We start from the raw sequence: 24,747 nt of genomic DNA on the forward strand, positions 1-24,747 counted from the left end.
CCTCCACCGGCTTTAACCCATGCACCAAGCGTCAGCAGCGGGATCGAACTCAGGACCCTCAGACAGTGCAGGTCAAATGCTCAGACCGCTCAATTGTTGCGGCCGTCTTCATGTATACCTAGGTCCTGTCTGTTTCTGTCATGTGTCAAACACAAACTGGTGAGGTTTGTTTTATTATATATCTGTATGATAGTCAGACACACAAAAAACGTCACACTGCTGTATCAGAGCAAGACCTCATATGTTCATTCTGCCACAATGCTATAGAAACGGAACTGCATCTTCTTTTCCACCGCACAGAATTGAATGACTAACGACAGAAGTATATTCCTAAAAAAAATACACGCTTTATCCGTCGATGACTAGGTTTCAGCATTTGATGCAAGACGAGCATTGCCTCCATGACATTGGAAGATACGTTTATTATGGAAACCGACGTCGTTAATGCTTTTTTTTTTCTTTTTCTTTTTTATGTTCATAGTATACTATAACAAATGTTCGCTCTGACATTGTCCGCACGATCTGTTGTAACGGGTCATATGGCCTTTTCAATAAAATTCTTGCGTTCTTGTATGACAGCCAGTCGTGTCCGACTATGACCATCAGAACTGCAGAGGAGGCACCTGCTGTCCCGACTATCCGGGCTAGAATTTGATTACAGTGGAGAGAGTGTCTTGCCCAAGTTACATCCCCCCTCTCTCGGCCAAGAGGGTTTTTAGGACAGTCGACGGCTGTGGGATGGTTCCTGGCAAAGGCCAACAAGCAACCCAAGGCTGCAGCACAAAGAGCCAGTGCAATTTTGCCTCCAAGTTTGAGAGTCATAGTCCTTCACGAAAAGACTAAGCTGTAAATGACTTCCTATTGCAATCAGTGGAGAAACCATTGATCATGTAGCTCTCACTTTGCTGTTGGTCAATCTGTGTGCTTATGTCAATCTGTGAAATGAAGCTGAGCATTGAGCCTGATTATATATGGATCTCTCTCTCTCTCTCTCTGTATAGGCTACACACACACACACACACACACACACACACACACACACACACCAGACACACACCACACACACACACACACACACACACACACATTTTCTTCTTTTTTTTTCTTTTTTTTCATGACAGATACGAGGCTTCTTTCGGAAGAACTCTTCACATCCGGGTGGAAAGGGAGAAAACACAGTTGACGATACGGTCCAAAGCAGGGGAGGTCACCAATGTTGCTGAGATGGGAATGAATATTTCGGAACCAGGTATATGCTGCTCTCTCCTCTCACTTTCTATCTCCATCCCCACCTTCCACCACCACCACCACCACCACCACCCTCTCTCTCTTTCTCGGTATGTGCGAGCGCGTGCAGTGCGCGCGTCTGTCACGTGTGTGTGTGTGGGGGGGGGGGGGAGGAGGAGAGGGTGGGAGGATAGGAGTAGGGGGGTGTTTATGTGTGTGTGTGGTGGTGGGAAGCATGATCCATAATTCATCATAATTTTGTTTATTCATCCCCTCCCCCCTCCCCACGACCCCCACCCCCCAGGTAATGTCAGAGACTGCCACGACACAACGCGAGACGATGACATCTGTTACGAGTGGCCAGGGGACAGAACTCTGCACATCTCCCGCCACCACCACCACCAACACCCCGCATCACATGACGTCACCAATGATGACGTCGTTTGCTATGACGTCACGTGGAGGGCTCAAACATGCGTCACGCAGGTCCTGCAAGACTGCTACAGTCTGAGAGAAGCCCATTGGTACGGCGGCTTCGAAGACTACAACCAGTTCTGGCCCTTGAACGACGTTCAGCAAAACATGGCGCCCTACGTCACGGGCGACGCCTGGGCCAAACAGTACGGGGACGTCCTGGAACGCTTTTTCGTTTCCTCAAACGGGTTCGGGGTTTACGTCCACCCTGAGGTGCCGCTGCACTTGAGTTTCAATCAAAGCGGGGACGGTTTGCTGTGCTTGGCGGCCAAATACGATCGACGGGGCTACCCTTACCATAACCCCAGCAACTCTCTGCCTGTCTTGAGGTATCAGATTTGTCAAGGGTCTGACGTCAGAGATTTGCATAGTCACATGACGGCGCTGCACGTGCCGAGGCCGAGGGACATCCCCGCGGAATACCTGTTCAGGGGCGCCATCTGGTCCACGTGGGCCATGTACAAAGGGCCCGTGAACCAGAGTTTGGTGCTGGAGTTCGCTAACAAGATACTGGACAGTGGTGAGTTGTTGGGCACTGCATGACTGAATCCGTCAGCTTCTTTAATGTGTACTTAATCATGGTGAGGGGTCACTAGAGAGAGAGAGAGAGAGAGGGACACACACACATACACACACACACCACACCACCACCACCACCAGCACCACCACCACCACCAACAACAACAACACACATCGCAGCGAACCATTCGAGAAAAAACAAACACTTGCATCCCAGCTGTAACTGTATGTGAGTTGTTGATCACGTACACGTCATTTGATTTGCTTTTTGTTTTGCTTCTTTCTTATGTAGCCGAGTACCCGAGTGGTATATAATAATGATAATGGTATTTATATAGCGCTGAATCTTGTGCAGAGACAAATCAAAGCGCTTTAGCACCAGTCATTCACACGCAGGCATAACTCTAAAACTGTAGAAACTAAAGACAAGGAAGGGCAGGCAAGGGAGGCTATTTTGGGAAGAGGTGGGTTATAATACAGGGGTACGGTACAAAAGAACTAACTGAATGATGATTTAAAGGATAGAAAAGAATAGAAAAGAATCCCCGCGCAGGCCAGGAACATAATATAGAGGCCAGTCACAAAAGGGTTTTTCTGTTGTTTTATTTACAATAGTTATGAGAAAATAGGAATAAATGAAGAGAAGAAGAAGAGATAAAACAAGGATGAGGAGAAGAGGGAATAGAAGCAATAGAACAACCCTTTTGTGACTGGCCTCTATATGTTCCTGGCCTGCGCGGGGATTCTTTTCTATTCTTTTCTATCCTTTAACTCACTCAGTACGGTCAGTCCTCTCTTCTCCTCTACACAGACCCCTCGGATGTCCAGTGGGTGTCTCAATGACCTATCCTTTAGCTTCCGTCGTCAGACTTGTGGTATTCTTTGTCAACAGTCACCTCTTCAGTATGAGAGCCTTCCACTTGCAATACTTTGATGGTGGTAATTGGGGTGAAACGCTGTTAACGTCTTCTCTTTCGCCGTTCGTATGGAGAGAGTTAAATCATCATTCAGTTAGTTCTTTTGTACCGTACCCCTTTATTATAACATATACCAATCGGGTACTCGGCCACAATAGTGGCGTCGCCGACAGGATAAAGATCCATCACAAAATAGATCCAAAATTATCCTCTTTAATGTTTCAATTCTTTTATCCAAATTAAATCCATCCCTAAACAACAGCCCTTTACCACCAAGTGTACTTTGTTACCACTTGGCGCTTGTGAGCAAGGAAGTGTTTTGAATTCTTTATATCTCAAATAATAAATTAATACCCTCGCCACCAAGCTTACCCTATCACATTGGTTTTTTGTTTGTTTGTTTGTTTTTTGTCTGTTTTTATTAATATTTATTTATTGTGTCAGTCTAAACGTTAGCATCACGATCACATTGATCTGAATTTCTCTTCTGATATAATCAAGTTGACTGGAATTATGTCCAGTTATCGTGCAAAAACATCCCACCTGTCTCACTACGTGTGTGTGTGTGTGTGTGTGTGTGTGTGTGTGTGTGTGTGTGTTTCTGTACCAAAGAAACAATAATGATGATGATGATATGATGATAATAATAATAATATACTACTAGTAGTAGTAACAATAATAATAATGATAGCGGGTACCTGCCTACTACAACTACTGCTACTACTACTGATAGCGGGATAGCGCTTGTCTCTCTGCTGTTGCTACCACCCGGTACTACTACTTCTACTAGTAGTACTGATAGCGGGATAGCGCTTGCCTGTCTACTACTACTACTAATGATAGCGGGATAGCGCTTGCCTGTCTACTACTACTACTACTGATAGCGCTTGCCTGTCTGCTGCTGCTGCTGCTGCTGCTGCTACTACTACTAATGATAGCGGGATAGCGCTTGCCTGTCTACTACTACTACTACTGATAGCGGGATAGCGCTTGGCTGTCTTCTACTACTACTACCACTACTACTACTACTGATAGCGGGATAGCGCTTGCCTGTCTACTATTACTACTACTGATAGCGGAATAGCGCTTGCCTGTCTACTACTACTACTACTGATAGCGGGATAGCGCTTGCCTGTCTACTATTACTACTACTGATAGCGGAATAGCGCTTGCCTGTCTACTATTACTACTACTGATAGCGGAATAGCGCTTGCCTGTCTACTATTACTACTACTGATAGCGGAATAGCGCTTGCCTGTCTACTACTACTACTACTGATAGCGGGATAGCGCTTGCCTGTCTACTATTACTACTACTGATAGCGGAATAGCGCTTGCCTGTCTACTATTACTACTACTGATAGCGGAATAGCGCTTGCCTGTCTACTACTACTACTGATAGCGGGATAGCGCTTGCCTGTCTACTACTACTACTACTGATAGCGGGATAGCGCTTGCCTGTCTACTATTACTACTACTGATAGCGGGATAGCGCTTGCCTGTCTACTACTACTACTACTGATAGCGGGATAGCGCTTGCCTGTCTACTACTACTACTACTGATAGCGGGATAGCGCTTGCCTGTCTACTATTACTACTACTGATAGCGGGATAGCGCTTGCCTGTCTACTACTACTACTACTGATAGCGGGATAGCGCTTGCCTGTCTACTACTACTACTACTGATAGCGGGATAGCGCTTGCTTGTCTGCTACTACTACTACTGATAGCGGGATAGCGCTTGCTTGTCTACCACTACTACTACTACTACTACTACTACTACTACTACTACTGATAGCGGGATAGCGCTTGCCTGTCTACCACCACAACCACCACCACCACTACTACTACTACTACTGATAGCGGGATAGCGCTTGCCTGTCTACTACTACTACTACTACTACCACTACTACTACTACTGATAGCGGGATAGCGCTTGCCTGTCTGATTTTATTTTCCTCCATCTTATTATCTTTTTTATATGACTTTTTATTTATTTATTTATTTCCCCCAGGCCTTCCTTACTCCCAGCTGGAAATTGACGACGATTGGACGCCGAAATACGGCGACATGGATTTCAACCAAGAGAAATTTCCTGACGCTAAAGGCCTCATCACACAGCTGACGCAGATGGGTTTCCGTGTTTCCGTGTGGATGCACCCCTTTATGAACCTGGACTCTCAGGCAGCGGAACACGCGATTCGCAATGGTTATGTTGTCAAAGGTTAGGTTCGTATTGTTTGTTTGTTTGTTTGTTGATGTTGTTGTTAATAGTGGTGGTGGGTGGTGGTGTGGTGTGTGTGTGTGTGTGTGTATCTACGCGTGTGTGTGACGTGTTTCTTTCATTCTTGTTCGCTTGATGTCTGTGAGAAATTAGTTTATGCCACCGTGTCTCTTACATTGGTGTTACCGACAGAGGAAATGTATGTTTTAACATACTGCTTCCTATATTGGCGGTGTTCATAGTTTCACTTTGTAAACTGCATACTCACACACTTTTTTTCCCAATTATTTATTTATCTTAAAGTGGGTGAATATGGAAGTTTATCGGAACCTAGGACTACGGGAGAAGATAATCAGTCATTGTCGTGTGATGAAATTCACCATGTAATACTACTACTACTACTACTATTACTACAACTCAACTGTATGTATGATAGTCAGTCGTGTTCAACTATGACAATCAGAACAGCAGAGGAGGCAACTGCTGTCCCGACTATTTGGGCTAGAATATGATTATAGTGGAGAGCGACTTGCCCAAGTTACATCCCCTACTCTCTCGACCAAGAGGGTTTTTAGGACAGTCGGCGTTAGGGTGGTTCCTAAAGGCCAACTAGCCCCCAAGGCTGCAGCACAAAAAAGCCAGTGCAATTTTGCCTCCTAGTTTGAGAGTCATAGTCCTTCACAAAAGACTAAGCTGTAAATGACTTCCCATTGCAATGGAGGAACCATTGATGATAGGGCTCTCACTTTACAGTGGAGTGGTGGCCTAGAGGTAACGCGTCCGCCTAGGAAGCGAGAGAATCTGAGGGCGCTGGTTCGAATCACGGCTCAGCCGCCGATATTTTCTCCCCCTCCATTAGACCTTGAGTGGTGGTCTGGACGCTAGTCATTCGGATGAGACGATAAACCGAGGTCCCGTGTGCAGCATACACTTAGCGCACGTAAAAAGAACCCACGGCAACAAAAGGGTTGTTCCTGGCAAAATTCTGTAAAAAATCCACTTCGACAGGAAAAACAAATAAAACTGCAAGCAGGAAAAAATACAAAAAAATGGGTGGCGCTGTAGTGTAGCGACGCGCTCTCCCTGGGGAGAGCAGCCCGAATTTCACACAGAGAAATCTGTTGTGATAAAAAGGAATACAAATACAAATACTGTTGGCCCAACTGTAAACTTCTGTCAATCTGTGATTAAGCTACTACTACTACTACTACTACTACTACTACTACGACTACACCACATAATAATTATGATAATCTCCATCGAATTGTGCCTCCCTACCTCCCTCCGTTCTCCACAAACAGCTGTGGACAGTGATCTGCCGGCTCTGGTCTCATGGTGGCGAGGGAAAAGAACCGTGCATCTTGACGTCACCAACTCCGAGGCCGTGGATTGGTTCCTCAACGGCACGCGCCGCCTGCGCGACGTGTACAACGTGACGTCCTTCAAGTATGACGCGGGGGAGGCCAACTGGCTGCCCAAGGTGTACTCCACGCACCTGCCCTTGGAAAGCCCTGACGAGTTCAGCCGCCTGTACGTGGAAATGGCGTTCAGGTACGTTATGTGCCAACCTGTCTACCTGCTAACATACACCTGGCGCTTCATCTACCTACTTGCCTACCTACCTGCCTACTTATTATGTCCATCTACCTGTTAATTCTTAATTGTTGTTTACAGTCTACCCGACCGCACAGGTCCCTCTAACTACCTGCTTGTGCATACCTGTCCATCTACCTGCCTACCTTTGTACTTTTACCCACCAGTCTGGCCCCCTATTACCTACCTACCTACCTATATGCCGATCTGCCTACCTGCCTGTGCATACCTGTCCATCTACCTGCCTACCTTTGTACTTTTACCCACCAGTCTGGCCTCCTATTACCTACCTACCTACCTATATGTCGATCTGCCTACCTGTCTGTGCATACCAGTCCATATACCTGCCTGTACTTTTACCTACCAGTCTGGCCTCCTATTACCTACCTACCTACCTATATGTCCATCTACCTATTTGGCAATGCATACATGTCCATCTACCTACCTAGTCTGGCCTCCTATTACCTACCTACCTACCTATATGTCCATCTACCTACCTGCCTATGCATACATGTCCATCTTCCTACCTTCCTTTGTACTTATACTCATCAGTCTGTTTTCCTACCTACCTATATATCTACCTGCACACCTACCTATATGTCCATCTACCTACCTTCCTGTGTACTTATACCCATCAGTCTGTCTTCCTTCCTACCAACTAGCCAACTACCTAATATAATCTAGTCTTTTTTCTCAGTCAGTCTGTTTGTTAGAGCAAAACGACTCAAGACTTTGCACCTGTGTGAGTGAGAGATGGGTGAGAAAGAGAACTCAATTGAAAAAAAAAAATTCTTCGAGTAACAGAGTCAGCAAGACGGTGCTTTTATTTAATGTTGATCAAGTCCTTGAAAAGAAAACAGTTAAAAAAAAATCATTAATCAATGCAGCATGCACAGTACAAATCATGGATACATGAATATTTGCAATACTACGTATCTAAAGGAGAATGAGAGACTGAGTAGAGAGAGAGAGAGGGAGAGATAGGGCGTTAAATACCTTGTCTGGGGACCAGCCATCACTTGTTCATTGAGGGAAAAAATGGAATACGGAAATTACACTCGTTTTCATCCTACCGTCATAGAGGTAATGGCCTAGAGGTAACGCGTCCATGTAGGAAGCGAGAGAATCTGAGCGCGCTCGTTCGAACCATGGCTCAGCCGCCGATATTTTCTCCCCCCTCCACTAGACCTTGAGTGGTGGTCTGGACGCTAGTCATTTGGATGAGACGATAAACCGAGGTCCCGTGTGCAGCATACACTTTGCGCACGTAAAGGAACCCATGGCTACAAAAGGGTTGTTCCTGGCAAATTCTGTAGGAACATCCAGTTCGATAGGAAAAACAAATAAAACTGCATGCAGGAAAAAAAGGGGGTGGTGCTGTAGTGTAGCGACACGCTCTCTCTGGGGAGAGCAGCCCGAATTTCACACAGAGAAATCTGTTGTGACAAAAAGAGAAATACAAATACAAATAAAAAGGGAAAATAAAGCGAAACATGCCACACAACAGTATAACATCAACCAGGCCCTACCTTCCTGTTCACGTCGAGCCCTGGTCACAACAAATGGTATGAATCCATTGCCCTTATTGTTGTGAAATGCTGTAGGATTGTGTGTTGTGTGTGTGTGTGTGTGTGTGTGTGTGTGTGTGTGTTTTTTCATTTTAGGAGAGGATTAGGCCCAGTTCTCTTATACCAAAGCCCTAGACACCGTGAATATGAATCCATTGCCCTTATTGTTGTGAAATGCTATAGGATTTATTTATTTATTTATTGAGCTATTTGTTTTTGTTTTTGTTTTACGATGAAGACGTTTTCATTTCAGGAGAGGATTAGGCTCAGTTGTCCTATATCAAAGCCCAAGACACCGTGAATATGAACCCATTGCTCTTATTGCTGTGAAATGCTGTTGGACGTTTATCCTTTTTAACGAAGGCATGAAGATTGGGCTCCTGTCCTCTCATCATGTATACCAAGCGCTACGCACACTGAATATGAATCCATTACCCCGGCCTCACTCCAATCCCCCGCCCTTATGGCTGTGAAACTGGACCATGAAAAGTTATTCTCCCCACCCCACCCAAGAAAGGGTGAATGACATGCAAAGATTAATTATTTTCTTTTTGAATGCACTTTGCTATGTAAAAAAAAAAAAAAAGAAAAAAAAAGAAAGAAAGTAAGACCTTAAAACTTTTTTTTTTTTTAATAAAGACTTATTATTATTTTTGATTATTTGTATTTCTTTTTATCACTACAGATTTCTCTGTGTAAAATTCGGGCTGCTCTCCCCAGGGAGAGCGCGTCGCTACACTACAGTGCCACCCGTTTTTTTGTATTTTTTCCTGAGTGCAGTTTTATTTGTTTTTCCTATCGAAGTGGATCTTTTTTTCTTTTTTTTTCTTTTTTTTACAGAATTTGCTAGGAACAACCTTTTTGTTGCTGTGGGTTCTTTTACGTGCGCTAAGGGCATGCTGCACACGGGACCTCGGTTTATCGTCTCATCCGAATGACTGTTTTTTATTGTTACTGTTTAAAGACAAGACCTTTGTAGTGTTTCTTTGACGGGCGCAATAGCCGAGTGGTTAAAGTGTTAGACTGTCAATCTGAGGGTCCCGGGTTCGAATCACGGTGACGGCGCCTGGTGGGTAAAGGGTGGAGATTTTTTACAATCTCTCAGGTCATCATATGTGCAGACCTGCTGGTGCCTAAACCCCCTTCGTGTGTATATGCAAGCAGAAGATCAAATACGCACGTCAAAGATCCTGTAATCCATGTCAGCGTTCGGTGGGTTATGGAAACAAGAACATACCCAGCATGCACACCCCCGAAAACGGAGTATGGCTGCCTACATGGCGGGGTAAAAACGTCATACACGTAAAAGCCCACTCGTGTGCATACGAGTGAACGCAGAAGAAGAGAAGAAGTAGAGTTTCTTTGTTCATTTGTTTGTTTGTTTTTCCTCAACCCCTTCCACACACACAGATCAGACGAACAGGTCCGTGGCCAAGAGGTGAGGGTTGGAACCCGAACCCAGGACAAACCCATCATGGTCCGCATGCTGGACCGTCAGAGCGCCTGGGGGTACCACCGTGCCATCCGCACTGTCATCCCCTGCGCTCTAACCTTGGGTCTGATTGGCTATCCTTTTGTCCTGCCTGACATGATTGGTGGAAACGGGGTGGACGAGGTGCACATTGACAGCACCGAGTACCCGGACGCCGAGCTGTATGTGCGATGGTTGCAGGTGTGTGTGTGTTCATGTGTGTGTGTGTGTGTGTGTGTGTGTGTGTGTGTGTGTGTGTGTGTGTGTTCATCTGGGGCCTTATGCATGAAAACTTACTACCGTAGTTCGCAACAACGCTGGCCAAAGACAGTATGCCATTGTACACACCAAAACACAACCATCACTATTATGTGATTATTATTATTATTATTATACAGTATAATCATGGTAAAAATAATGATACAGATAATACTAACATGACATTTTTTAATGCTGAACCCTGCGGCTGCCGGCCCTTTTACAAAACAACACACAACATGCAATATAATATAATATAATATGATATAACGTGATATAACATAATATAATATAATATAGCAGGCCCTTTTACAAACAATGCAAAACATACAATAAGATATGATGGTGGTGGTGTGTCCATCGAGATCGATGATGACCATCGTTGTCATCCAGATGGGGGATGGGGGAGGGTGGTGGTGGGGTGGGGGGAGGGATGCTCATGAGTCTATCTGTGAGTGCGCAGATGGCTGAATAGTCCAATCTGCGCACGAAATGTTCGCTGACAGTTGGGGCAGACAAAGACAGGCATATCATTGTCCAGGAGAGTCCTTATGTTCCAAGCACCAATGGTGAGAGGAACGATCCTTGTTTTTTTCTTTTCTTTCTCTTTGTTTCGACCGCTGATGTAGGGTCCCCGCCAGCCGCGGTATGCTGGCCAGGGTGATATGGAGCAGGCAATTTTTAGGGCACCTTTTCTAGCCCCTTCCTCATGCTAGGGAGGTGAGCAGTGCTTTCCTAAAGAGGGCTGCTCAGACGCTCAGACGGCTGCCGAGCTCCATCGCTGCTCCTGTCGACGAAGAACGACCCTATGGCCTGAGCCGCCTGCGTGCAGGTCCGCGGCTGCGACTGCCAGTGTACCCACACCTGTCGTTTCGTCGCTCGCCTGTCGCCACAGGACTTGGGGGTGATGAAATGATGAAGGATGAAAGGTCATTTTGGATGACTGATGACTTGCGCGATGAGTTTGTTTAAAGTGAAGAGGAGTTGCGCAACGTCGACCTCACTCTCTCGTCCGGGTCCACCAATTTCCAGTGGCAAGACTAAGTCGAGACGACTGGAGGATGAGCACGGATGCAGTGGATGACCAAGATATCCTTTCGGTGTCTCATCTTGCTCTCTGCACTCCACAGTGCATTGCTGTAACCGCCTTCCTCTCCGTTGAACCGATAGGTTTCTTCCGCAGATTCTGCCGGATCCAGACTTCGCATGCATGGGTAGACACACCCCGGGGGCCAACTGCGTGTGGCATGCACACAGCACGGTGGAGCTAGATGGCCGTCGGTGGCTCTCCTGAGCCGACGCCCTTTTATGGATCTCCATAAGGGTGTCTAGCCACCCGCCTCACCAGTCCCAGAAGGGAGTGGTGGGAGTGCCGGTTTAGTCGTCGGCAACCCGACCCTGAACAGGTTGTACTGGATTACAGGTTACCAGTAGCAGATCTAATGACCTGACCTGACATGTGAAAGATATGATATAATGTGGTATATCATATAATGTAATATAATTTTACATAATACAATACGATATAATATAATATGATATGATATGATTAATATGATATAACATAATATGATATGATATAGTATAATACAATATAATATAATGCATGATGCGATACGATACGATGCGATACAGTAAGGTATGATATAATGATAAAATTAATATGATATAATACGGTATGATGTGATGCAATGCAATGCAATATAATATAATACATAATATAATATGAAGTATGATATTATATGATATATTATTATACAATATAACATAATAATTTATAACCTACATAGGTGCATGATAACGCTTCAATAGATCACCTTTTCATTTTTGATACTATTTTCTTGACCATCCCACTCCCTCCACGTGCAGGTGAACACCTTCCTCCCCTTCCTGCAGTTCTCCGTGGGGCCCTGGGTCTACAACTCCACCGTGCAGTCCATCTGCAGAAACTTCACCGCTCTCCGCAGCCGTTATGCAGATGCCTTCATCGCCCTGGCGCGAGAGGCCGCGAGGACCGGCGCCCCCATCGTCAGACCCCTCTGGTGGATCGCCCCCACGGACCAGGAGGCGCTGGTGATCGATTCCCAGTTCCTGCTGGGCGACGACCTTCTCGTGGCGCCCGTGGTGGAGAGGGGGTCAAGGTCGCGCGACGTGTATCTTCCTGCCGGAACGTGGCGAGACCAGACGCGGGGCGGAACTTACCAGGGTCCGCGCTGGCTCAGTGGGTACAGTGCCGACCTGGACGTGCTGCCTCATTTTCAGCGTGTTTGAAACGTGGTGGTGCTGGGAAGCTTCTGGACTAAGGAGGAGGAGGAATTTTGTTTAATGTCCCGTCACACATATCGGTGATTGAAGACATTTTGTTAAAGTATTTATGAGTACATTAATTTTGAGTATTATCGGTTAGAAGGGGTGGGAGATGTGAATGAATGGAGGGTTGGGGGAAACTGGGCAAATGAGGGTGAAATGTGGGTGAAATTTGAAAAAAGAAGAAACAAATTTCTAAATACAATTACAGGAAATTACTTAAAGGACTTCGTAAAAGAGAAGTTGTTAAACTGACAAGCGAAACAACTGATAATGAATGCAAAAAGTCAAAAACATCAAAGTTCTCAGTCACTTGTGAAGACACACTTTCGTCAAGCTACAGTCAAAAATTATATGCTCAATTGTCAGGTTACTAAAGCATATGCACTTGACAATAGAACAATACTTCTGGAATGAGTTAGGGATGCAACTGTGCCGAACTGTTATGTTAAAGATTATGAGTGAATAAACTCTGCTTGAATTTTTGTTGTCGTTGTTGTCAGTGGGGGGAGGGGTGGCGGGGGTGTTGTAGGGTGCGTGTGAACAAACCTACATAGATTTTGTTGTCGTTGTTGGGAGGGAGGGGGGTGCAGGGGGGGGGGGTCGGTGGGAGTGGTGGGGGCGGGGCATCAGGGGCCGGAGTGTTGAGGGTGGAGTGAACGGAGGCGGGGGGGGGGGGGGGGGAGAAGAGATGTCTTGTGGGTGATTTATGTTGTCCAATGACTTGTTTGTTTTGTCTTTGAAGGTTTCATATTATATTTCAAAAGCCTGGGTCACTATTTCTTCACCAAAGTCAGCTGACTATCATCCAACCTCACTTGGAGGGGAAAGTTTCAGACCTAACTTTTTATTTTTTATTTATTTATTTATTTATTTTTTTTTTTTTTGTCACGGTAAAGTGAACAAAGACTGATATACCACGTTCACTTATGACATATATGCAGTATTTTTTTCCCCTCTTTGCCTCCATTTGGAAAACAAAACAAAACAAAACAAAACAAAAAACCCAAACCCCAAACCCTCAAAATAATGCAATAAATATGTCCAAATTTTCGGTCCGTATACCTTTTTGAAGGACGAGTGACTTTATGTGGAGAAAAAAAAAAGACGTAACATATGAAATTTGACATTTTTGTGTGTGTGACGTATGCTACACACACACACTCTCTCTCTCTCTCTCTCTCTCTCTCTCTCTCTCTCTCTCTCTCTCTTTCAGTGTGGATGAGGGAATACAATAATGCCATATGTCTCTCTAAGCTTAGGTTTTCTTGTCTGTCTGTCTGTCAATCTCCGTCCTCTCACACTGTTCATATCTGCAGTGTTCCCAATGTCCCCAACCCTCTCTCTCTCTCTCTCTCTGCTACTTCAATCTTCTACAAACGAAAAACGTTCTTAGTTAAACACAGAACACAGTTTCGTTTGTTCATGTGTGTGTGTGTGTGTGTGTGTGTGCGTGTGTTGTGTACGTACGTGCGTGTGTGGGTGTGTGTGGAGGTGTGGGGTGGGGGGTATAGGAAGGGGGGTTCCACGGGCGTGCGCGCGCATGTGTGTGTGAGTATACGTACATGTGTGTGTGTGTGTGTGTGTGTGCGTGCGCGCGCTCGAGTTGGCGTTCATTTGCCCGCGCATGTGATTGTATGCGTGCGTGTCGGTCAAACAGGCTATTGGTTTACCGTCAGACCACAGCAGGGTGTGTTGGGCAAATACGTGACAGGATCTGGGTCAGTGTCCTTGACACCTGGCTCTGGTGACATCTCTGATGACATCTCTGGTAACACCTCTGATAGCATCTGTGGTAACACCTCTGATGGCATCTCTGGTAACACCTCTGATGGCATCTCTGGTAACACCTCTGATGGCATCTCTGGTAACACCTCTGATAGCATCTCTCATGGTATCTATGGTAACTCCTCTGGTAACACCTCTGACAGCATCTTTGATAGCATCTATGGTAACTCCTCTGGTAACACCTCTGACAACATCTCTGATAGCCTCTGGTAACACCTCTGGTAACGCCTCTGATAGCATCTATGGGAACTCCTCTGGTAACGCCTCTGACAGCATCTCTGATAGCATCTGTGGTAACTCCTCTGGTAACACCTCTGGTAGCATCTCTGATAGCATCTGTGGTAACTCCTCTGGTAACACCTCTGGTAACGCCTCTGATAGCGTCTATGGTAACTCCTCTGGTAACGCCTCTGATAGCATCTCTGATAGCATCTGTGGTAACTCCTCTGGTAACACCTCTGGTAGCATCTCTGATAGCATCTGTGGTAACTCCTCTGGTAACACCTCTGGTAACGCCTCTGATAGCGTCTATGGTAACTCCTCTGGTAACGCCTCTGATAGCATCTGTGGTAACTCATCTGGTAACACCTCTGGTAGCATCTCTGATAGCATCTGTGGTAACTCCTCTGGTAACACCTCTGGTAGCATCTCTGATAGCATCTGTGGTAACTCCTCTGGTAACACCTCTGGTAACGCCTCTGATAGCGTCTATGGTAACTCCTCTGGTAACGCCTCTGACAGCATCTTTGATAGCATCTGTGGTAACTCATCTGGTAACACCTCTGGTAGCATCTCTGATAGCATCTGTGGTAACTCCTCTGGTAACACCTCTGGTAACGCCTCTGATAGCGTCTATGGTAACTCCTCTGGTAACGCCTCTGATAGCATCTCTGATAGCATCTGTGGTAACTCCTCTGGTAACACCTCTGGTAGCATCTCTGATAGCATCTGTGGTAACTCCTCTGGTAACACCTCTGGTAACGCCTCTGATAGCGTCTATGGTAACTCCTCTGGTAACGCCTCTGATAGCATCTGTGGTAACTCATCTGGTAACACCTCTGGTAGCATCTCTGATAGCATCTGTGGTAACTCCTCTGGTAACGCCTCTGATAGCATCTCTGATAGCATCTGTGGTAACTCCTCTGGTAACATCTCTGGTAGCATCTCTGATAGCATCTGTGGTAACTCCTCTGGTAACACCTCTGGTAACGCTTCTGATAGCATCTCTGATAGCATCTATGGTAACTCCTCTGGTAACGCCTCTGATAGCGTCTCTGATAGCATCTCTGATAGCATCTATGGTAACTCCTCTGGTAACATCTCTGATAGCATCTGTGGTAACTCCTCTGGTAACACCTCTGGCCGCATCTCTGCACGGGCGGCATGGGTTCTTCACACCGTTTGTTGATGATAATGTCGATGATGATGATGGCGGTGGGGATGATAGTGATGATGATGATGGCGGTGGGGATGATAGTGATGATGATGATGGTGGTGATGATGATGACGATGTCGATGATGATGATGGTAATGATAATGATGATGATGGTGGTGATGATGGTGTTGGTGGTGATGATGATGACGATGTCGATGATGATGATGATGGCAATGATAATGATGATGATGGTGGTGGTGGTGGTGGTAATGATGGTGGTGATGATGATGGTGGTGGTGGTGGTAATGATGGTGGTGATGATGATAGTGGTGGTGGTGATAATGATGTGGTAGTGATGATGATGATAATGATGACGGTGGTGGTGGTGGTGGTAATGATGGTGATGATGATGAAGATGATGAAGATGCACGGACGCTTTGAACAGTGTCATCTGACATCAGTATTGATCACATCCCTCATGTTGCTTTGACGCACACACACACACACACACACACACACACACACACACATACACACACACGATCGCGCGCGCACGCGCGTTCGCACACACATATACGGCACACTCGCGCGCTGGGTGGTGTCTGTCTGCGTCCGTCTGTTTGTCTGTCCGTCTGTCTTATCAGTACCGTCTCAACATCTCTATTCGTCTTCCAAAAACACATTCACGAAAATATGAAAAGGAACTGGGCTTCTCTCCAACCCGAAGTAAAATGCTGGTATGAAGAAAGAGAGAGAGAGAGAGATAGGTGCGTGTGTCCTAGGAAATAGGTGCAAGTGTACTGGGAATTAAGTTCATGGGTACTGGTAAGGAGGTGCATATGTACGGGAAAAGCAGGCACGTTGGAAATAGAGTGAAAGGTACTGATGTCATGGGATTCAGAGTGCAGTAAGTGGCTTATTGCTGGTACGGAACAGGTTGATAATAACTGAACAAGGAGTACCTATGTTTCGCCCACACCATTTGATTGACACCACTGGCTTCTTCAAGTTCATCTTATGTTTCACTAATCTTCATCATCACCACGTTACAGCTGTCACGTTGCGCGCACAGTCATAAAATAAAGTGAAATAAACTGAACTAAGAACATAGAATGAAATAAAATGAACACAAGACGAAAGGCAAGGCCTTCACAACTCACGTGTGATACCAAAGAAAGGAATCGTGGGAGAAATGTAAAAAAAAAAAAAAAAAAAAAATTGCAAGTAGGTCATCTGGTAAAAAAAGATACACACACACACTGCTGATGTGACCTTGACCTCTTAATTTACAAAACATTTAAATACTGACTAAACAAACCACTATACTTGTCTAATGAAGAAAACCAAACTGAAAAAGCACAACCTGAGTTCCGACTGCCATGCTTCTACATTTGGTTATAGTTACATACGCTACGTTGTCAGCTTGAACTTTGACCTGCGACCCTGTCTCTTTACACAGGCTTTGCTTTTACTATGAACAGTCGTGCCAAATTTGATGAATACTGAATATAACATTCATATCTTGTATAGTATACAAGGCCTACTCTTTCTTGTACTAGTACACAGAGGAGTTTCCTATCCCGTGTGCCATTTTGTGACCTTGATCTTTAACCTATGCTTTTGAATTTCTTTATGGATTATGGATCATTAGGGATCATAACGAGCTACAATATCAAGTTTCATTGTGGTTGGAAGCAAATGAACGCAAACTTTTGTCAAATAATGACTTTGACCTTCGAGCTCTCACCCAAGCTGTCATGATTATTATCATAAAGCAGATGAAATCAACTTAGGTCCTATTCATGCAGACACTTAATTGCAGTATAGGTCAGGAAATTGTAGAGCAACATGCCCAAATACACACACACACACACACACACACACACACACACAACACACACACACACACGTGACATGCACACGTAACACACACATACACACACACACACATACACACACACACCGTCACACACACACACGATTGGCATACACAAACAATTGACACACACGCGCGCTCGCGCGCCGGCACATACAAACATTCCGAGAGTGACACACACTGGCAATCGGACACAGACACAGACACACACAGACACGCCCGCACACATTGTCACACACACACACACACACACACACACACACACACTGAGGTACACACACACACACACTACACACACACACACACACACACACACTGACACACACATACTGCCGGATCATTACATGGATTCACTCCGTTTATTATCATTATTATTCCTAATATTATGATGACGATGCGTATTTACGCCTAATCTTGAAAAATAAGCCATAGGCGTTTACAAATAGAATACAGATAATTATGTAAATATCAAAAACTGAGGACAAATTGGACACAAGATACCAAACATTATTAAAACTTATTCATTCCCAACCCCACACCCACCCCACACCCACACACCCACAATACACACAAGCACACGCGCACGCACACACACAGCTGAGGTCATCGCACACGTACAATCGTAAATAATACACAATCAAAAACTGACACTTCCAACAAATTCTGAAACTATCAAAACTGACTCATTCACAAATATAGTCATTTTAGATTCATACTGGAAAGGGGTGAGCTGTTGAGAATTAATCAGGAGGAGGGAAAAGGTGGGTCTTCAGACTGGATTTGAAAGATTGCAACGAAGATGAGTGAAGCAGAGGCGGCTGAAGAAGTTGATTCCAAAGAAAGGGGGCTTGGAATGAAAAACTGCGTTGGCCGTACGTTTTGGTTCGAGCAGGGAGGATCCTAAGCATGCGGCTGTCAGAAGAAGAACGGAGTTGGCGTGAGGGTATGTGAGGATGAATGAGATCAGAAAGATACTGTGGACCAGAAGCCTCAATTTACTTGAAACAAAGAGAGACGACTTTGTAAATAATGATTCTTTCTTGTGCTGGGAGCCAGTGTAAAGCACGGTGAAGGAGAGGACGGATAGACGTGATCAAATTTATACGGGGACGAAAGACCAGACGAACAGCATAGTTCTGGACTTTCTGAAGCCTAGCAATGAGGTTGCTGGGTGAAACATGCAGACACAGAGGATAGTTTTGGTTGCATCTTCAGTCACTGAGGAGATGACGAATGGATGCAATTCTGCGTTTACACTCGCGAGTCAATGAAGAGCGCAGGACATGTTTTTCAAAAACAAAACTCTATCCATCAGGCTGAAAATCGTCCATGGGCAAATCTGGAGTGAGGTAACAATCTGACGGCTGTACATCGTCCAGGACATTCAGGCCAGTCCTCATGAATGCGGCACACACCCCTCTATAGAACGTTTCGGTAAAACGTCATTGTTCACTTCCGTCATCTGAACATGGCAGCCTGAAGAACGCCCCTTCTCTGAGGTGAGAAAAATCATGAAGAAATGAACCAAGGCAGACATAAATTTGTCTTCTTTTCCTAGTCATAGATTTTTTACATGTTGTACTTTTAGGATAACAGGTACAGAAGCTTGCACATTTGTTAGTTTCTTGTGAATAAAGCATGGACAGGCACACTAACTTAACATAATTTTGTCACGCTGAACGATCGAATGACACTCGTGTCCGCCTAAGTAAAAAAGTTTCTGTTTTACCATGTTTAGTTTTCCAGCCTTTTACGATCTAATCATATCTATTTCTTCTCTGGTTATGGCATCGTTGCTGATAACTGGCAAAATTAATCGGTACTTAAGAGCTTGAAACGGCGACATGTATTCTTGAATTGACGTCAAATGACGAAGCAGACGAACAATTTGTGCTGTGGCAGTGGATAAAAAGTCAAAGTGGGCGTGGATCAGAGCTAATTTCTACTGTTAATGAACGTTTCGTTTCTTTTGTTTAATATACTATTATGATGTATGTTTCTCAGCGCAAATGTTCATTGCGTAATTACAAAAAATCGTACAAGTATATATTATGTTGAGAACTGATAAGAAATAATGAAGTTTAGTTAGAAAATACAACAGATAGTGATACAAGTACTGTAGTGGGTGGTTGTTACATGTATTGAGTTTAGGCAACATGGTTGAATATTGCTGGAAGAAGGATAATTTAAATCTCAGATTGAAATTTTATTTTAATCCTGTTTCATAAATCGTTTAATACTGTTGAACACACACACACACACACACACACACACACACACACGCGTTGTCCATTTCATTATAATAGCAAGCATATTTTTAGTTTAGTTATGGTGGCTGTTTGTCATAATACTCACAGATAAATCTGTTTCAAAACTTTTGCTTATGCATTCATCTTTGTAATTTCTTTATTCATTGCATATTTTTTCTTTGAGTTTGACTTTCTTTGATTTTTTCAAGCATAATGTGATATCTGTTTGGCTTTTGACATTGAGTACATTTTTAGTAGTGTGTATCATAATTTGTTTTTAATTATGTTTTTAAACTTAATTTATGTGTTATTAGCCCTTACCCCCGCCACGTACACATGCACACTGTTACTCACACACACACACACACATACACACACACACACACACACATACAGATATCGATTTGTTTCTGTGCTGACTCAAGGTGTGTGGCTGTGGAGCAGCAGTCAAGATGATTGGAGGACTGTTTATGTACAACCACAAGGGGGAGGTCCTCATCTCCAGGGTCTTCCGTGATGATATTGGGTAAGGGGGCCCCACAAGGGTTAACAGTTGACATATACATGTATGTATGTCTGACCATTAGGTCGAATGACATTGGGTAATGGTGCCTGCAGCTGTGAACAACTGACATAATGTACTTGTCTAAGTTATTTGATTGAAATTTGTGCATTCAGAAAGTGGCTTCATGAGATATGACCTGTAGATTAAATGACATTGGGTAAAGGGACCCGAAAGGGTTAACGAGACACGTCTGACCAGTACATTGAATGGCATTGGGTAGGGGGGACCCCACAAAGATTAATAACAGACTTGTCTGACCTGTAGTTAAATGATAGTGGGTAGGGGGGCTCCACAGGGGTTAACAACAGACATGTCTGACCTGTAGATTAAATGACGTTGGGTAGGGAGGCCCTGCAATGGTTAACAACAGATCTGTCTCTGTAACACTGCAGCTCTGAGTGGATTTAAAATTAGATTTGATTAAGACATGCCAGTATTTGTTTTGTCAAGCATTCCCAGGGCCATGTGTGCATAGTGTGTGTGTGGATCACTGTTCATAAGTACGCAGTGATGAGGAAGAGGAAGAGGACTGTGACAGAATGGTTAAGACGCTTACCTGCAAATACAGTGCCCATGAGGGTCTGTGTTCGAATCCAGGTCTCGCCTTTACTCCCAGGTTTTGACTAGAAAATCGAACTGTCTAGTCAATCAGATGAGACAATATACTGAAGTCCCATGTGCTGACTGTTGGTGCACTGAAAACGAACCAATGGCAGTATACGCTGTCGTCTGCCAAAATAATGCAAAGAAATCCTCTCTAGTCTTTGAGAGGTACGCAGATGTGCATGCACTCTAGACGTTGGATTCTGCTGCTGGTCAGGTATCTGCCTAGCAGATGTGGTTCAACATACATATATATATATTTTTGTCCAAATGCAGTGATATCTCCTTTAGAAACTGCAAGTGAACTGAGACTGAATTCACTGCTATCGTTTATAACCTTTTAAGGCAAGTATTTAGCCACATTTGTTGTCTGGTTGTACTGTGTTGCTCTTTTGTCGCAACAGACTTCTCTACATGAAATTTGTGCTGCTTTCCCTAGGGATAGCATGTTGCTACAGTAAAGCACCACCTACTTTTTTTTTCTGCCTGGAAGTGTATTTGCTTTCATATCAATGTGGATTTTTCTGCAGAAGTTTTGCCAGGAACATCCCTTTTGTTGACATGGATTTTTGTATGTGTGCTAAATGCATGCTACACATGGGACCACAGTTTATCGTGTCATCCAAATGACTAGCGTCCAGACCACCGCTCAAGGTTTTGTGGAGAGGGGAGAAAATGCTGTTTAGTGTGTGGGATTCGAACCAGTGTGCTCAGATTCTCTGGCTTCCCAGGTGGATGCATTACCACTAACTAGGCCACCACTCCACAGTGGATATGAATCCATTGCCTGTGAAAGGCTTTGGGAAGTTAACCCTTTTAAGGCAAATAAACTGGCCACATCTCTTCTTCCTTGAGACACAATCAGTTTAACGTTTTCAACCTTTTGATTAACTCTTTCATTGTTATAGGCGACTGTAGTTGACCAGACAGTGCACCGCCATAGGAGACTTGTCGACATTAAGGTGTCATGTTGATATGACCATTTTTCATACTGTAACGAAGCTCAACAGCTGCAGTCAGTGTCCCGCCATTAGAACAGTGACTAACCTTTGCCTCCTCCTGACTGAGTTCGAAGTGAACAAGTCCTTTGAGTTGTTTGGACATGAACAGAAGCCTGTGGCTGAGAGCATCATTTCTAAGAAATTTGGCGCTGGTGGAGTGTTTTTCACACAGAAACTTGGCGGTGAAAGAGTTAAGGCAAGTTCTCGTCGTTCTTCATCCAGATGCAATGAGTTTAACATTATCGAACTTTGAGGCAAGTACTCAGTCTTCTTCTCACAGCCACAACACAGTTGATGTGTTCCATGTCAGAGTTAACCTATAAAGCAAGTACACTGGCCTTGTTCTTCATCCTCCAGATGCAACAATTTTAATGTTTTCAACCTTTTAATTGGGGCAAGTACTCTATCATCTTCCTCTCACAGAAGCAACTCGGTGGATGCGTTCCGCGTCAAAGTTAACCTATAAAGCAAGTGCACTAGCCTCGTTCTTCCTCCAGATACTGTGAGTTAAACGTTTTCAACCTTCGGATTAAGGCGAGCACTGGTTCTTCCTCTCACAGATGCAATGCAGTGGATGCATTCTGCGTCAAAGTTAACCTGTAAAGCCAGTGCACTAGCCTCGTTCTTCCTCCAGATACTATGAGTTCAACGTTTTCAACGTTCGGATTAAGGCGAGCACTGGTTCTTCCTCTCACAGATGCAATGCAGTGGATGCATTCCGCGTCAAAGTTAACCTGTAAAGCAAGTATACCAGCCCCGTTCTTCTTCCTCCAAATGCAATGAGTTTAACATTTTCAACCTTTTAACCTTCACCGTACTTTGTGGGTCTGACAGACCCATTTTTGCCTTAAAAAATGCCTTTAAAATATATTTGGTGTCCGATTAATTTGAAATTTCATCACTTTTGTTGTCACAACATATGCATCATTTTAGTAAATTAATGTACACTTTAACTGATTAGTTAATCAGTTACGTAATTGTGAAAATTTTTACCTGCATTCCTACGTTGTGGGTCTTACAGACCCATACTCCCCAAAGAAGAGAAAACACTAAGTACCCTTATTCGTAATTCGTGGGTCTCTCAGACCCATACTCGCAAAAGAAGGGAACAAACCAATAATCCCTTTGTACTACGTGGAACGAAGTGATTGTGCGTACATGACTGATGACACATAGGCTACCTCACTGCTTCTGTAGTTGGCTGGCACATCGCATCCGGCTCTCACGGAGAACACAACAGTACAGCAGGCTACCGGTGTCATTGCCTCAGGCAAGTCATATTTTGATGATTATCAAGTTTATTAATTGCCATCAAGTTAGCTTGCCATATGTTCGATACTTTAGGTCGATTCCAACATCGCCATCTCTGAAGGCATCAGTAAGCATTGCAGAGAACATGAGGCTGAACAGCGTTGGAGCCAGGACGCAGCCTTGCTTGACACCATTTGTGACAGCAAAAGGAGCAGATGTTTCGCCATTGTCCTGGACTCGAGCCTGCATGCCTGCATGGAATTGGCTGACCAAGGAAATAAATTTCTGAGGGCATCCGTACTTTTTTTTTGTTTTTGTTTTTTTGTTTTGCTGCCCCATCATCTGCGCCGTTTCAGTGGCATTACTCCCACGCCGCTCATTTAGATTCCCCCATACACGGCCACACCCGGGTTCGTCCGTCGCAGTCCCAGCGTCGGCAGTCCACAGGGAACCATCGATGTTAGGTCGCCTGGAGGCCACACACCAGAGGAGACCCTGCACTGCTGCTGAGTCACTTCAGTGGTGTTCAGTGGTGCCTGTTCTGTTTTAACGTACTTAGGACACCACCTACTAAGCCCCCTACTAACGACAATAATGGCTTAGTCGCGGAGCCAGACTGAGCGAGCGTCTCTCCCAGAGTGGAGACCGCCACCACGTCCCTCAAACAACAGCCCCCCCATGAATCTGCCGACACTGACGACATTGACAGGACTCACCCAAAGCACGGAAGTGGAGGGGTATCGAAACTGAGGTCACCATGAGAGCAGGGCATGAAAGGTCACAGACTTTGAGACTATTTTGTTTATATTGATGACGATGAAGGGGGAGGAGGATGACGATGATGATGACGATGTTGCTATGGAGGTCCATTTTGGTTTGGGACTGCGTGACAAGGCTGTACTCTACGCTTCCTGTCATAATGATATCCCGGCGTTAACCAGGCCCGAGAGATACAGACACTTGCAGTGTTGGTCAGGTAATTAGAGCAACACACCCAAAGACGCATCCTTGAAGTGGATGACACTCGACTGTGTGGTCCCAGTCTCCCCATTTAAGCCCACAGCACACTCAACTCTGGGTAGGAGCCGGCCACGGGCCGAAAAACCCACCTCCGCTGGGATTCGAACCCGCGTCCTCCCAGCCGTCAGTCCGCGACGCTAACCACTTCGCCACGGCGGCTGGTAGGGCATCCGTACTTGGCCATGATCTTCCACAGTCCCTCTCTACTCACGGTGTCGAAGGCCTTGGTGAGGTTGACATAGGTGGAGAACAGAGCAGCATTTTGCTCCTGACATTTCTCTTGCAGCTGCCTTGCAGCAAACACCATGTCGGTGGTTCCGCGCTCTTTCCGGAATCCACATTGGCTCTCAGGCAAATGACCTTGGTCAAGGTGTGCTGTGAGGCGGTTTAGTAGGATCCTGGCAAGTATCTTGCCTGCGATGGAGAGCAAGGAAATGCCCCGATGGTTATCACAGGCTTGCC

At 45.0% G+C, this 24,747-nt stretch overlaps 2 protein-coding genes across 2 annotated transcripts in view; both read left to right on the forward strand.

Moving 5' to 3' along the window:
• LOC143301787 (myogenesis-regulating glycosidase-like) overlaps positions 1 to 12,975 on the forward strand; it is a 93,496-nt gene extending 80,521 nt beyond the window's left edge. The window contains exons 4-9 of the mRNA XM_076616178.1: positions 1,122 to 1,249; positions 1,532 to 2,221; positions 5,151 to 5,360; positions 6,662 to 6,911; positions 9,932 to 10,193; positions 12,120 to 12,975. Coding sequence (XP_076472293.1) covers positions 1,122 to 1,249; positions 1,532 to 2,221; positions 5,151 to 5,360; positions 6,662 to 6,911; positions 9,932 to 10,193; positions 12,120 to 12,521 — 1,942 coding nt within the window. The 3' untranslated portion in view covers positions 12,522 to 12,975. The remainder of the gene's footprint in view (positions 1 to 1,121; positions 1,250 to 1,531; positions 2,222 to 5,150; positions 5,361 to 6,661; positions 6,912 to 9,931; positions 10,194 to 12,119) is intronic.
• A 6,065-nt stretch (positions 12,976 to 19,040) lies between these two features.
• Positions 19,041 to 24,747, forward strand: part of LOC143302132 (AP-2 complex subunit mu) — a 30,745-nt gene continuing 25,038 nt past the window's right edge. The window contains exons 1-2 of the mRNA XM_076616683.1: positions 19,041 to 19,095; positions 20,271 to 20,371. Coding sequence (XP_076472798.1) covers positions 20,298 to 20,371 — 74 coding nt within the window. The 5' untranslated portion in view covers positions 19,041 to 19,095; positions 20,271 to 20,297. The remainder of the gene's footprint in view (positions 19,096 to 20,270; positions 20,372 to 24,747) is intronic.

This window comes from Babylonia areolata, chromosome 28, assembly GCF_041734735.1.
Source record: "Babylonia areolata isolate BAREFJ2019XMU chromosome 28, ASM4173473v1, whole genome shotgun sequence".
In the NCBI taxonomy this organism is placed as follows: Eukaryota; Metazoa; Mollusca; class Gastropoda; order Neogastropoda; family Buccinidae; genus Babylonia; species Babylonia areolata.